The sequence below is a fragment of the Echiichthys vipera genome (genome assembly GCF_963691815.1).
Source record: "Echiichthys vipera genome assembly, chromosome: 4".
In the NCBI taxonomy this organism is placed as follows: domain Eukaryota; kingdom Metazoa; phylum Chordata; class Actinopteri; order Perciformes; family Trachinidae; genus Echiichthys; species Echiichthys vipera.
In genome coordinates this window covers 25,154,546-25,169,442 of record NC_139829.1, presented here as the reverse complement: position 1 = coordinate 25,169,442, position 14,897 = coordinate 25,154,546, and the positions used below count along the sequence as shown (strand labels likewise).

The 14,897-nt window shown below is 45.4% G+C and overlaps 1 protein-coding gene across 1 annotated transcript in view; it reads right to left on the bottom strand.

Moving 5' to 3' along the window:
* Positions 1 to 14,897, bottom strand: part of hectd4 (HECT domain E3 ubiquitin protein ligase 4) — a 40,039-nt gene that overhangs the window by 8,323 nt on the left and 16,819 nt on the right. Inside the window, exons 27-61 of the mRNA XM_083912262.1 lie at positions 13,839 to 13,943; positions 13,645 to 13,737; positions 13,392 to 13,560; positions 12,892 to 13,027; positions 12,657 to 12,801; positions 12,365 to 12,531; positions 12,009 to 12,155; positions 11,725 to 11,909; positions 11,373 to 11,526; positions 10,983 to 11,263; positions 10,693 to 10,879; positions 10,524 to 10,605; positions 10,204 to 10,406; positions 9,740 to 9,875; positions 9,365 to 9,547; positions 9,100 to 9,264; positions 8,828 to 8,997; positions 8,464 to 8,579; positions 7,910 to 8,013; positions 7,325 to 7,486; positions 7,057 to 7,205; positions 6,842 to 6,921; positions 6,406 to 6,569; positions 6,027 to 6,264; positions 5,738 to 5,874; positions 5,521 to 5,647; positions 4,274 to 4,411; positions 4,023 to 4,159; positions 3,245 to 3,405; positions 2,979 to 3,160; positions 2,673 to 2,878; positions 2,438 to 2,568; positions 2,127 to 2,332; positions 1,835 to 2,014; positions 91 to 1,490 (exon numbers count right to left, since the gene is read on the bottom strand). Of these exons, the coding sequence (XP_083768388.1) occupies positions 91 to 1,490; positions 1,835 to 2,014; positions 2,127 to 2,332; positions 2,438 to 2,568; positions 2,673 to 2,878; positions 2,979 to 3,160; positions 3,245 to 3,405; positions 4,023 to 4,159; positions 4,274 to 4,411; positions 5,521 to 5,647; positions 5,738 to 5,874; positions 6,027 to 6,264; positions 6,406 to 6,569; positions 6,842 to 6,921; positions 7,057 to 7,205; positions 7,325 to 7,486; positions 7,910 to 8,013; positions 8,464 to 8,579; positions 8,828 to 8,997; positions 9,100 to 9,264; positions 9,365 to 9,547; positions 9,740 to 9,875; positions 10,204 to 10,406; positions 10,524 to 10,605; positions 10,693 to 10,879; positions 10,983 to 11,263; positions 11,373 to 11,526; positions 11,725 to 11,909; positions 12,009 to 12,155; positions 12,365 to 12,531; positions 12,657 to 12,801; positions 12,892 to 13,027; positions 13,392 to 13,560; positions 13,645 to 13,737; positions 13,839 to 13,943 (6,726 nt within the window). The remainder of the gene's footprint in view (positions 1 to 90; positions 1,491 to 1,834; positions 2,015 to 2,126; positions 2,333 to 2,437; positions 2,569 to 2,672; positions 2,879 to 2,978; positions 3,161 to 3,244; positions 3,406 to 4,022; positions 4,160 to 4,273; positions 4,412 to 5,520; positions 5,648 to 5,737; positions 5,875 to 6,026; positions 6,265 to 6,405; positions 6,570 to 6,841; positions 6,922 to 7,056; positions 7,206 to 7,324; positions 7,487 to 7,909; positions 8,014 to 8,463; positions 8,580 to 8,827; positions 8,998 to 9,099; positions 9,265 to 9,364; positions 9,548 to 9,739; positions 9,876 to 10,203; positions 10,407 to 10,523; positions 10,606 to 10,692; positions 10,880 to 10,982; positions 11,264 to 11,372; positions 11,527 to 11,724; positions 11,910 to 12,008; positions 12,156 to 12,364; positions 12,532 to 12,656; positions 12,802 to 12,891; positions 13,028 to 13,391; positions 13,561 to 13,644; positions 13,738 to 13,838; positions 13,944 to 14,897) is intronic.

Sequence of the window (14,897 nt, the reverse complement as noted above, 5' to 3'; positions counted from 1 at the left end):
ATGATTGATGAAATAAAGATGAGCATGTTTCCTCAGAACAACACACAACCAAATAACTCAAATCTGTTGTGGTGCTCTTAATCAACCCACCTCAATAACAGCATAACCCTTTATGGGCCTGGCCATGACTGCATTGCTCTCCAGTGAAGTGACTGTGTGCATAGAGCCCCCGTCTGACACTGACGGTGTTTCTGCACTGTCGAGAGGCTCCCCCAAGCTGCCGAGACTGCCAAGGCTTCCTGTACTACACAGGGAGCTATCTAGACTTTCCTGACTAGAAACAGTGTGGGTATCTTGGGGGCCCTGCTGGGGATACGTCACAACTGAAGCTGCTGCTGCAGGGGTGAGAGGTGGAACAGCCAACATCTCCTGATCGACAGAAAGTTCACTGGCAGTGCGGGACACTCCCTGAGAGGAGCTGCAAATCGAAGTCTGACTGGTAGAAGCTGAAGCGCTCACGCTCATAGCTGGAGTCACGCTGCTGGAGCTGTCGGGACTCTCAGGGCCTCCATTGTTAGGGAAGGGGCGCTCAGGTTCAGGGCCCGCTTTGCCATCCTGAGGACTAGAAACCCCAGCACCAGCTTTGGGCTTCTTTGGGTCCTCTTCCTGCAGAGGGATGAAGACTTCATCTTTGAAGAGACCTCCATGCGCGTTGCAAGCCCTGCGGATAGCATTTCGAACCACAGCCTCCTCTAGGTGCGTGGGGATACCTGAGAGCACCAGCAGGCGACTGTGGGCAGTGGGACCTACCAGGGCCTGGCAAGCATCTGTTACTGCATCGCTGGTCACACTTAAGCCCTGCGGGTCCTTATTGGCAAGATGTCGTAATATCATCAGGAGTGTTAGGCAGCGGTGGAACCACAGCATGTCCTCGGGTTTACTACCCGCCATGTTCAGCAGGGCACTGTCACTTTCTGACAACCGCGCACCTCCACTTCCCCGTTTCCCAGAGACTGCTGCTGCCACTGCAGCTGCTGCTCTCTCACGCTTCATCTTCACCTTCTTACGTTTGGATAGCAGACTGGGGCTCTGTGGCGTTTGGCCTGGGGAAGATGACGAAGATGAAGAAGAGTCACTAAGATTAGGGGCGCTGGTGGAGGACAGGGCTCCCACTGAAGAGCCACCAACATTGAGGGGAAGTGTCACCTCTGCCACAGCCAGACACACTTCCATCAGAGCATGGAAGTAGGTGGAGAACCGGCTCTGCTCTGCGCCCAGAGCCAACGCAACACCTCCAGATGATGACCCCCCTGCTCCAGCCCCTCCAGCAGTCCATCCCTGAGTCTCCCGGTCGTACAGCTTTCTGAGTTCTGTCTGCAGAGCCATGAGCACTGCGAGGCAGGGGTTTAGGAGCAGAGCAATGGAGCTGGAGAGACCAGCAGGGCTCTTGCGCTGCTCTAGGTGGTGGATTTTCCGCAAAAGCTCAGCAAGCAAGTGAAAGATGAGTTCTTTTATGGAGGGAGCCAGATCAGTGGTCCAAAGCAAACCGCCTAAAACAATAAGAACAATGACATAGATAACATTGAAAGTTGTTGAAACCTCTATTTATGTTTGGTACAATTTATCTTGCAAGCTTTCATGGTTCTATGATTTACGGAGCGAGTGGTGAAGAATAGTGAATATACTAGCTCACAAACTCCGAATATTTACAAGCACTAGGTTTCTGAGTGGAGTGGAGTGCAGCAACAGACACACTAGTGGACTCTAGTGTGTCTGTTGCTGATGATTGCTGATAAGGATTTTACTCTGGTTGCATTTAACTAATGTATACAACATCTACAAACAGATTAATAAATGTGGCTCATTAAAGTTTTATAGCAGCAGGTCCACCTACCTAGTAGTTCCACCACCTGCAGCAACACAGACGAGGGCACTGTGTCTAGCTCGTCCTCTGATCGCTCACTGCTCTCCCCCAGCTTCCACGTCAACAACTGTTCGGCAAATGCCATGGCCAGGGGAAACTCCAGTGGCAAGGAGTGTAGCACCAGTACAGCCCCAGGAGGAGGCGACACCCCTATAATAAAAAACAACGGGTATATTTAATTTCATTTTATCCTTTCACATTTTTTTTTAACAAAAAGTTGTAGCAGCCAATATAAATTTCCCTTTGAGAGTCAGATACTCACCCAGTCTGATGTGCACCTTATCAGTGGGTATGATAACAGAGGGGTATTGGTTGGTGGTGGGAGGGGGAGTAAGGCCTGTGTTGGTAGGTGAGGCATCCAGTGGATAGCAGACTGCCTCCATTAGATTTAGCTGGCCATTTCTACGCACTTTGTGACCCAGACCATACACCATGACTCGAGCCCATGGGGCTTTGTAAAGACTGGAGCTAACAGAGTGAAAAAGACAGGAGAGAATTAAAAAAATGTAACAGGAAATGGATGGTAAGAAGAAATAAATATGAATTGCTTAAGTTGAACAGAGAGGAACTCACTCTTTGCGGCAACCTAGCTGGCCCTCCTTGCAGGATACGATCACAAATGCAGCGCCTGGAAAGCTGACATCCATGCTAACCTTTGACTCCGTAACAGGAAACTCCTCAGATGTAAACTGCTCTGGTGCATTCTGTCAAAGGGAACAGCTTTGTAAGTGAAGATGATGAACTTTATGGGCTGGATAGGGACACAGAGGCAAGTTTATTAAACCAAGCATGGATTGGCACAGCTGACCTGTAGGAAGCAGCAGATCTGCTTTGTGAGCTCCAGCAGGCTTTCCTCTCCTTGATGCAAGGCACGGGTGATGGCCACCGTCAGCCACTCCCGGATGGGCTGAGCATTGCCCTGGTAGAATAGTTCTGAGGGAGAGCAGCTTTGGCTCTGGAGGTTGTGAAGCAGCGACTGGGCCAGAAGGATAGAACTAGAACTAATAGTGCCATCTGCAGGAAGAACATCAGCAGAGTAATCAGCACAGAAACAGAAACCATCATTAGCATCATGGTGAAAGATCCAGTCATTCACAGGGAGATTAAAACTCACCAGGAAGGGGTGGAGCCAGCAGCTGATTGGACAGAAGCTGCAGGTGCTCTAAGGTGATGTCACGGATAGCAGGTATATGGAAGAGACGAGTGAAGGTGTGGGGATTCTTGGGGGCAAAGATGTTGAGCAAGGCCATACGGCAGTATAACCGAGCCAGTGCACTCTCACAGCGAAGCAGTTCCCTGCAGCAAAGCAGTAAAAACAGATTTTATTTTGGTGCAGGGTGCATTCGCATCATGCTCATCCCCATTAGGTTCATGTATTACCTATGAATCTGAATGTTGCTGCTGTCTAGTGAGACCAAGCCATTAGCCGCAGTCCGTCGAGATCCGGCAGGTGGGCGCTCCAGCATCTCAATAGGGTACCAATACCTCACCAGCACCCCCTCACTGCGCAAATAAGTCTCCACCTGTACCAGCTCATTCACCTGGACAAGGTAAAGTTAACAAAGGCATATTTAGGTTATTATGTTGAGAAAATGGATTTTGCGTATGACACATCAGAAGTCTCAGATGCTGCAGGCAGGGCACCAGGTATTTGATGGGGGTACATAGATTTGCTGCAATTCTAGCAATCACAGAGGACGTGGGGTGTGAACCCTGTAAAGTATGACAGAAGTTGAAATCATTTTTTACTGTCCTCCTTTGTACTGGAAACGTCTTCATCTGTTGTTTGATGATATAAAGGATATGACTCAGATGATAGGTGTGAATGAGTCACAAAGAGACATTTCAATTGGCATCATATTTAAGGAAGGATGGGAGCTCAAGAAGAAAATCGTGTGTCGGTAATGAGTGGGTGGTGATGACGATAATGACAATCATGAATTCATGTATACATTTTCCAGGGGCTTCTTTTTTGTAACTTTTATTCATTTTTTGAAATAGGATGGTTTGAACTATGTTACCAGAACTGGTGTGTTTTATAATCCCACGAGGAATGGGTCATGACATGGCATCACATTTAAATATAATTAAATTAGATTATTCATGCACACAAACCGGTTTGTCAATACATTTCCAATAATATAGTATTGGTACTTACAGTGTCCACATCCAGCACTACCCCATGTAAACCAAAGGTCTTTAACATGCCCCTGATAGCAAACTTGGGCAGGGCCGTCCCTCCTGTGGTGCTGTTGGTATTGTTGCTGTCCGGAGAGCGGATGACCACAGTCAAGCCTGTGTTGAGAAAGCAAATTACTTAGACAGTTTTAATACAGTGCTTACTAACAATGTACCCTGAAGTAAACAGATATGCAAGTGTGTGGGTGTAGTGAAGTAGGTGAATGCTACCTTTGCGAACTTTGTCAATAGTGAACTTGTTGGCCTCGTCCTTGATATCCTCAATGGTAGGGAGGTAGAGGTCACGAGGAATGCCGCCGTTCTCTTCATACAAGAACTCCACTGTCTGTCTTGCAATGTCAACCATGCCTGTTGTCAGCATAATACACCACAGAGACAATCAGTGTCAAAGTTGTCCTTGTTTAACTTATTTTGTGCCAAAATTCAAGGGTTGCCTTAATATTAACTTGACATATGCACAGGCCCGGAATAGATTTTATTCCCTTAATGAAATGTGACAAGCTTAAGCTATAATCTCATTAAATAGGTTATTTGTCATTTGTCGACAGAGCCTTTGCTGCAGCCGCCCCCTCCCTCTATCATTTCCATCCATATCCACATCGCCAACACTCCTCCGCACCTTTTCCCTTTTGCTTTTAACCTTAAAATTTATTTTTCTTTTCTTGTTTTGTGAAAGCATTTTTGAGCATCTGGAAAAGCGCTATATAAATCCAATGTATTATTATTATTGTTAATAATTAATTATTTTCATGTCAAATTTAACTGTAGCACTATAATCACTCCACCTTGTTCTGATAAGCTTAAGGATTATTCGTTTTGTTTTATATTACGACACATGGATTATAACCATAAAGCATTTAAACAGTAGAAGAATTTCTCTAAAAGTGGAGCAGGCATGCAGAGGAGATGCATAATCAGTACAGTTGTTGGTAACTGACAAAAAGTTTAATAAACCCAGCCTGAATTACGTTTGTGCTTCATTCATGATTAGAGTCACACACTAAAATATGTTCTGCTAGTTCATGACACCTGTATTTTAAACTAAGCATTTATTGGTAAATGGTAAATGAACTTATATAGTGGCTTTCTAGTCTTCTGACCATTCAAGGTGCTTTTACACTACTTGCCACATTCACACTTTCACACACATATTCTCACACTGATGGCAGAGGGTGCCATTCCATAAGATCTAAATCGTTCGGATGCACATTTACACACTGATGGCACAGCTTTTGGGGGAAAATGTGGGGTTCAGCATCTCGCCCAAGGACACTTGTAGGACTGGGATTGAACCCTCAAGCTTCTGATTAGTGGGTGACCTGCTCTATTTCCTGAGTCACAGCTGCCCTTAACTTGATCAAAATGATGTTCGCTAAATGGGTTAAAGTGTTGCAATATGTAATTTGAAATGTGATACACTGGACTTTTATGTCATGTTTAAATGATATATTATTTACCTAGCTGCAGAGCTCCTTTGATTTGATCAAGGCCAGATTTTCTCTCCGCCTCATTACGGAACCGCCTACGAATGGTAGGAAACACTTTCGTCTCCCAGGCCTTTACCAGCAAGGCATAGTGGTCCTCCTAGAGTCGAACACAAATCAAAATAAACAATGAAGAGTACAATCTTGAATGAATTTGGAATCCAGCATTAGAAGTGGAGGCTCCGCTTACTCTTGGGACATCATCATCATCTTCATCGTCACTCTCATCATCTGCGATAGGAGGAGGATGAGTCTCAGGCCCAGAGGTGACCAGGTTCTCATAGCTCAGCTCAACTTTGTAATGGCACGAGAGGTCGCTGTTGTACTCTGTACCAACAGGAAAGGAAAAAATGAAAGATTAGGTTCAACAGTTATACACATACATTGTATCAGTGTAGTACACTGTCTGTCTATATTTGGGGAATATATTTATACAAAATAAATGAGAGATAAGGCTACAATGAAAGGGATAGACATACGTTGCTGGGCGACTGCCACAGCTGCTATCCGACAAGGGGGTCCATGGGAGCCAGAGTCAGATGTAACACTTGCACCTGCATCATTATCACTGTCTGAAGCCATAGCAAAGGGCAGCGCTTCAAAATTTGCACTTATTTCCTCTGCAAGGTCTACACACAAGTCAGCCGCATTTCTGTGTGCTTGGCCTTCTGCGTATGCAAATGGCCGGCTTCCAAAGTTAGCACGGATCTTTGAATTCTACAATATAATGGAAAGAAAAATAGAGGATTCAATTGAACAGTATAATACACATTATATATGAGTGGTGAATCAAATTATAGCTCAACAACAGTTCAAATATAAAGCTTTAAAAGGTCACTTAAGTCAATAGATACCCACCTTTTTTTGAATGTGTACCAGGGGCCACATTCCACCAGCTACATCCTCAAGGATGGGGCCAAGCCGCTGGCCACAGTAGGTAAAGTAGACCCTGCCTTTAGGGGCCTGACCGGGAGGTGGAGGAGTGCCCTCAGAACGCTCCCAGCCTATTCCAGCCACGTCACCTGTGTCCATTCAAACACAAGGTCACTTTCCCCGTAATGACACATTCCAACATATGCTAACACTTGATACAGCTTGAGTTAAGGGAATAAGACATGCTTGCAAAATAGCTTCTTTTTTTGAAAGAGCAGCCTGATAAGATACTATGCTTTTAAGGAGACGAGTTGAAATCCATAAAATCAAATGCTGTATGGATTTCTAAGTTGACTAATTCACACAAAAGAGACAGTAGATCGTATGTGAAAAGAAAAATATATTTTGTCTCCTGTCTCACCAGGAAGGAGAGCCACATCCAGTCTGACACTCTTCCACTGCAGCAGACTGGATCCATTATAATGCACTGCCCTACCATTACTGATACAAGCAGACAGACAGGATACAGACACACAGAGATGGAAAAACACAAAAGAGAAGGATAGCTGTCAGCACTCAAGTCAGAGACAGAGCAGCGTGAAAAAGATCTCAGAGTTAATATGCAGACAAACATACTTATGAAATAGACATGTGCCGACAGGGTTGGTCCACGCTCCGTCCCTCTTCTCTGCCTCTGTTGCGAAACCAAAGGACACAATCGGGCCGCTGTCCTCCTCAGAGTCTCCATAGGAGACGATTTCTATCTCCCAGTAAAAGGATGGGGCCTGCAGGAACAAAGAGGAGTAAATGGAAGACTTATGACAGGCTTCTGTATCAGTGTTTAGTTTGATTGTAATACATGGTCAAACAATCTGAGATGGCAAATATTAATGCATGTGCCCACCTGAATTGGTAAAGGACAGGTGGCGTAGATGAAGGTGCCTCTGGGCAGTCCTCCTCCAGCACTCGGATCAGCCAGGAAGGTGACAGAGGTCAGACGGGATGAGAACATACAGGCACGGACAGGAGGGAACACTCTGGATGGACACCAAGTGATCTCCTTGGGCTGATGAGACGAGCACATCAAAGGGATAAAAAGATAAGTGGGGCCGACAAATCTGACTATTTCATTTATCAAAAGGTCTTTGAAGATTGAGTTGATGCTTGCAGTGAAATATGAATTTCATACTATAATTATCTTGCCTTCAGCTGCCAGTCTATTAAAACAAGTTTTCAACAGATTTGAGTGGTTTTCTGGCAACACTATTTTGAGAGTTAGGCTCTCTTTGATGAGCTCAGTTATCGCTTTTTCTGTCTCCGCAAACTAACCAGAGTTTTTCCCCCCTTCTGTGATAAATATGTATTTTCAGCTGCATCCAATCCAGATGTATGTTACACTTGAGGAAATCTCTCTTGAATTTGTTGTCAGTGACTGCAACAATTAAAGTAATAAAAACAAAGCCTATATTATAAATTTGGCAACTCCCACCTGACGTCTGTCTGTCTGCAATGGTGGAGGAGGTGGCCGAGCACAGTCCCGGTACAGCATTCTCACTCTTTCACATTGAGCCTCGACCATGCCGAGACGCTCCCCTGCACAAGAGGGCAGAACTTTGTCAGAAACACGTTACATTTTACTATAAATTAGGGATGGGCTTGCCGTTATGATGGTACTCAATGTATTCATTTATTTACATGTGTATATGTAGTTGAAAGATGAGGAACAGCTATTTGTGAAGTTGGAAGACATCGTTATCTCTACTACACCTCCATATTTCACTTCAAAAACCTAAATAAATTAGTAGTTGAAGCTTAACGGGGCCAGATAAGGTCAAACCAGAGGAGTCTTTGAGGAAATTAGTTTGTGGTGAACTGCGTGGGCTACTTGCTTTGTACTACTTTGCTTCCATGAGCAATCAATCCCCTCTCAAGTAATTCAAATGATCACTGACTCGGGGAAAACAGTACTCGTGCCCATCCCTACTATAAATGAAAGGTTTGGGGTGCTTAGATGATTTGACATGCCAGTATGTACATGCTCACCAGGGCTACATTCCTGAGCGACCAGGTTGAGAACCTCAACAGCAGCAGGACACTGCTGGATAAACTCTTCGCAGAAGGAGCTATCCTCCAGCAGCTGCGCCATCACCAGGCATGCCCTGAAAACAATTAAGAATCTAGTGATTTTTGTACAATCTATGGTTTTGCTTTAAAAATGCCAATACATTTCTTTTAAATGATAACATTATCAAAGTTTCTAAGGGTTTAGGGTGCCCACATTTTCAATAAAGCAGATTGAAAACAACAATACTCAACGTTAGTCATAAATGAAAACACTTTAGAGACTTGGAGTTGGCCTAAAGAAAGGCTGACCCTTTCAGAAGCACAAGTGTCCATCCACACTAACCTGGTTCTGATTTCAGCCAGCAAGCGTACTGCAGCCATTACCGGGCTAGAGCCATCTCCTGTAGCTGGTAGAGACGTGTGTATGGAGAGACTGCCCTCCTGTGGCAGAAGCATGGACTGCACTGCTTGTACAACCTTTTCTGTGATTGAGAGTTTATAGAGAGGGAGAGCCTGTCGAGATGGATAGAAAGTGAAAGGGAGACACAAATGAGATTCAGGTTGGACATTTAAAATAAAAATAAAGACTAGTGTGCTTGTTGCTGAAAGGTATACCTCAGATCTGGGTGTGCAGAGGCGTGATATAGGTACTGTCAGGATGTCTGAGGCTTGGCAAGCTCTCCTGTACTCGCAAGAAGGGAACTTGACTGTAGCAATGCCCTCCTGTTCATTGATGGACATAACTATGCCCACACTGCCCAGCACTCCTTTACCTACCACCTGCAGAGTAGAGCAATAACAAAAAACATGTCAACATTTTAGAAAAGAAAAGTTAATGCGAAAATAACACGTATTTACTGATTCGTCTCCTTTCACTCACCTGGACTTCTGAGCCGATTTTAATAGTTTCTTTGAAGCCCCCGAGAGCACAAAGAGCAGCAACAGCTTGTCTGCCAATGGCCTGCAGCTTAGCCAGTTTCCTGCCACTGCTGCTCCCATTCTCCAGAATACTCTCAGCGTACTTCCCTAGCTGAGGGATAAACATCAGGGCCCGGGAGAGAACCTAACACAAACCCCAAAGGAGAAAGACATTAGGTTTAATAGAAACAGCATCATATGCAATCACATCCATGTGAATCTAGATAGAAATCCTCTTTATTGATTAGTTTTAATGGTCAACAACCCTATACTGTTGTAAATAAATATTAATGAGCATAAACATTGCGATAAAGTCCGAGGCATAATAGTCCTTTACCTTTTCAGCAGTGCTAGTCCAAATCTGGGCAGTGTTGGACTCAGGGGCAGTGAGCAGGCTGTGCAGCAGAGCAATAACCTCAGCAGCCATACTGTTGGCAACATGGCCACTAATAAATGGCCTGACAGGGTCTGACCTGTTCAAGGGAAATTTAGGAGTCAGAAAAGGTCTCTCTCTCTGGATCACACACACACACACACACACACACACACACACACACACACACACACACACACACACACACACACACACACACACACACACACACACACACACACACACACACACACACACACACACACACACACACACACACACACACACACACACACACACACACACACACACACACACACACACACACACACACACACACACACACACACACACACACACACACACACACACACACACACACACACACACACACACACACACGAAAGTGGGAATTCTTGTTTATTTACCTGGCTAGATCAGCATTCCTATCCCTACACACAGCAGTCTGAGCAGTTTTCTTCTTGTCACCGGTCGTGATGCCTCCAGCAGCCTCCTGCACTAGTGTCTCCACAGGTGGACCAACGCTCACTATCAGACCAGACTGGGCCCACTTGTTGGCCTTTCTCAGGGCAGCAGATGCCTCCTCTGTGATAACTTCACAGTTGCCGCTCTAGAGAAGGTTTTAAAATAGGACAGCAAAGGTGAGGATTGCACTTAGAATACAGCTACAGAAGCAGAAGTTTTAATTTTCTGACTTTGCGCTTTTAAATTCTGGTAAAACTCTGACCTTTGTCATGTCTCTGTCCATCTTTACCACCTTTTCCATGTTTGCCCCCGTGCCAAGCCGAAAGGGACGTCCCTCTGAGCTGCTGCATTTTGGAGTGGATGGAAGAAAGCTCATGTCACAGACGAAGCTTGTTAATGTGAAATGAAAGCATATTCGGTAAAAACCCTACCTGAGAAGCGGTTGTAGAACCTCATGAGATGACTGGTCCTCTCTTTTGTGGATAAAGATCGATAGCTTGCCATCAACCGCCTCGCCCTCCTCCCCAACATCGTCAGACTTTAGAGCTCCCTTGGAACTGGCGCGGGACAGACTAGTGTCTGGCTCAGAGGAGCTGGGGGAGAGCAGGGTCTGACAGCCTGGTAAAGGGGGAATATTTTAAGTGGGACAAAATAACTTCATGACTTAATTTTAATAGAAGAGCACACATTTATTTGGTACTCCTGGATAAGAGAGACCAACCTGGTACTACATAGTCTGCCAGCTTGGCTAGCAGCAAGGAAGCAATACGCGAGGCGGGGTCACTAGCATCTTGTTGCTCAGCATCAAGCGCGTTAATAGAGTAGCTCCATGAGGGCAGGGCCACGTTACCACAGTCCTCCACACTCATGAGAGGCAGGGCAGCTCGGCATAGCTGCAGGATGATAAGAACCAGCTTTGGAGAAGGTCTCTGGTCAAGTAGCAGAGACAAGAGCTTAGATACACAAGCTGGCTGGCTCAGGATAGCTTTCCCTATGTGGCTCCTGGAATACAAAACAAAAGGAACATATACAGATTGTATAAATACACACAAATATGTACAAAGACATGCTGCAAACAAACATCAAATACATACATGACATAAAAATGTACCTGGAAAGGTCATTGAGCAGACTGAGCACATCCTGTAAGGCATCATTGCCAGCTGCCTGATTCCCACAGCACTCTGTGGCTCTGGCCAGGTGATTGGTCAGCAGGCTGGACACCTGCCGTGCCAGACCAGAGTGCACTGCGTCTGTGGAGCCACCTTTAAAGAGAAAAAGAATGATAACTTACTAATTACTCATTACAACACACTACTACAATTGCAACCATTTAATCTGACCGTGTGAAAACAACATTAACATTCTTAATGTGCACTTTAAAGCAGGTTCTTGTAGTATATGAGTGTCTTTTTAGGATCAACACAAATGTAATGAAGTATATTGATAAAAGGATAACTTACCTTCCACCTTCTCCCACTCGATGCAACGGTTAGCCAGCACCTGGAAAGCAGCCCAAGCCATGGTGGCCACCTTCTGCTTTTTGGTTTGCTTCTCATTTGAGCTGCACTCCCTCTGGCCACTTAAACTACACAGGCTGTCCATGAGCTGGACCAGGCCGCTCCGAACCAGGCACTGCTCCTCACTCCTGTGACAACAAAGATGACAAATGAGAGTAAGGAATCCGAAGGGGCTAGTAATACCGAAGCAAATCGAAAGAAAGATAAATCAAAACGAGTTATCTTGCCTGGTGTAGGGGATTGTGCAAAGCAAGCCAATACTGTTGGCACAAGCAATGGGGTAGCGAGCACATAGTGACACTACAGACGTCATGGTCTCCCCAAAAGCTTCCTGCACTTGCTCTACCATTCCACCACAGGTCAGCTCCTCGATTCTGCACATATGGCACACAAACGGGAACCAGGCACAATCAAACATTGTTTTACCATTAAAAGTAAGTAAAGTATTATAATATGATGACAGCATTGCACAATTGACTGTATCAATCTTATAATAGAATGTCTTTGTAGGTCAGAGTGTGTACCTATGTATGTGTGAAGAAAGGGTGGGATTGTTGCTAGTGTTAATATCCGTTCTTTTTACCTTGGGCCACCTTGCAGTACCATAGTCACAGGCCCGACTAGGTGGGTGACGCCACCAACTTTGACAGCGGCCGTAAGCAACTCCCTCATATGAACAAGCGCCTGCTTCCGTGTGCTGCCACGTCTCCAACGTGTCTGTGCAGCCGACAGGAAACTGCTGCTTGACACCTACAGAAATGACCGATATAAAAGATCTCAATGTCAGACCAGAATTACCCGACTGATTTTCATGCAGCTTTGGCAACAAACAAATCAAAAACAAAAAGGGAGCGAGGGGTGAGTGAGAGACTTACAGCCTGATCAGGTGTAGTTCCAATAAAGGCGAAGAGCTGTCCCAGCAGAACACTGTATGTTGGTTTGTCACGGCTGTCCTCTATGGCCAAAGACTGCAGCAGGGTAAATGAGCTGCTCCGGTGACTCGTAGGGTGGTGCCGCCTCCTAAAGGTACCGAGTAAAGGAATAAATTCCTCCCCAGTTCAATTACATGATTCTCAAACGTTAATTCTATCAAAATAAATCGACAAATACCTTTGGGGCGCGTGTGTAAACTCCAAGTCCTGGTTAGCAATCATCTCCAAGTCAGAGGGTGCTGACATGCTGCGCAGAAAGACTGGCTGCTTCACCATGGGGATCACAGTCTTAGCGTCTGACACTGACTTAGAGGCTGGCATACAACAATCAGAAGAATTAGATAAGAACCAAACTCTGAGAACCAAACTGCCATTGTGTCTTCCACAACCACTGTCTTGGGGTAACAAAAGCCAAGGTAGATGAAAATAAAGATTCACTGGAATAAGCCAGGGGAACAATTTGTATTTGCATAAATCATTAAAGTCAGACTCCAGTGTTCCTTACATAACTGTGCCCATAGCTACACTAGCTGATGGGAATTTCAATGGTAGGTTTGACATGAGACTTGAAGCTCTGTTTGAAGGATCAGATCTCTAACCCAAGCTGTGCTGCCCAACAAGGTTTCACTTGGCAACTAATTAGTAGCCTAAGAGGACACACAAAAATATGATAGGTACCTGGACCTGGTGTCCCTGCAGGTGTGCTGTTGAGGCTTCTACAATGTGGAGCGATGGTTACATGGAGCAGCAGCTCAGTGCGGTTCATCAGACTCTTCACCAGTGCCTTAGTTTTGGCCAGTGAGGTGCTACTTCTGAGGTGCATGCTGTTTACCTCCTGAAAGAACTTCTCCCTGTTGGTGCACAGACATAATGCTATTGTAAGAACTGACCCATCACATCTGTTCCAATTAACAGGATAGTTTTTCATTACTTGCCTCAATGCAAGGACAACATTTTCCAAATCACCAAAATCGAGCGGTACCTCCTTCAGGGAGCAAAGTAGCTCAAGCTCCTTAATTTTGTTCTGGTACAAGAAAGAAAACAATAGATTATGAATATCAAAGGAAATGGTAGTGGTGATGTTATAATCCCAAGAGTAAAAGTTGTAAATTGTGTGCATGGTACCTCATAGAAGTGGTAGTCGTGAAAGAAAGGAGTGTTGTTCTCCAGCTTCCCCTGCTGGGCCTCGTCTACCTCATTCTGCCACTTCTGTTCTAATTCTGCTACACTCTGAGAGCAACACAGGAGAAAATTACACACACAGACTCCCACTTTGTTTCTGTTCAGCCTGATAATCTATTCTGTTGGTTTTAATATTACTTTCATATTTCCAGGTTGCAGTTTAATATACCGGCCATGATGCAAATATCTCTCTGATTAGTTGTCACATCAGAAGCATCCTGGTGATCCTAGAGATATTATAAGGTGGTGTAAATGTGCCCAGTGTGCCAATTTTGTGCTGCAAATAAGAGCGTGCTCACACTATCCTTTTGGCCGCGGCCAAAACCGGTTTTTCAGCTAAAGTCTAGTACCTTTAAGTAGTGTGAGCGCACCCGCTCCGCGCTCAACTGCGGCCAGCGGACCGTCCACGGCCCGCTTGAAAGAGGTGGGCTTTAGCGGAGCCGTTTGCACATGTACGAGCACGAGCGTGCGCACGTGTACGAGCACGAGCACGAGCACGAGCACGAGCACGAGCCCTACGGCAGTAGCGTTATGTCCGCCTGTTCGGACATGTAAATAGAAGGACGGACCATGCGCGGACAGTTAACAACAACAACAATGGCGGTGAAAGGTTCACGTTGGTGTGGTGCGGAGGTGGAGTGTTTACTGCAGATTTGGTCGGATGAAAATATTCAAAAACAGTCGACAAGACGCACAAAAACTCCGACGTCTGTTGAAAGATTTGTAAACAAAGCCACACAATGCGTGTGACGTGTTACGGCGTGATGGTGTATGGACAGCAAGAAGCATTGGCCGGCCCTGGCAGTGTGAGTACAAACGGGGCTGGGGCGCGGGGGGGAGAGGGAGGGGGGACAAGTACCCTAAAGTCCGGGTCTCGGTCCGAGAGGACAGTGTGAGCACGCTCTTAAAATATGTTTGCAACGACACCATTAAAAGCATTTCCCAATTAAACCCATTCCCTGTAGTCAAAGGGAAGTACTTTAAAAAAGTAACATTTGTAAT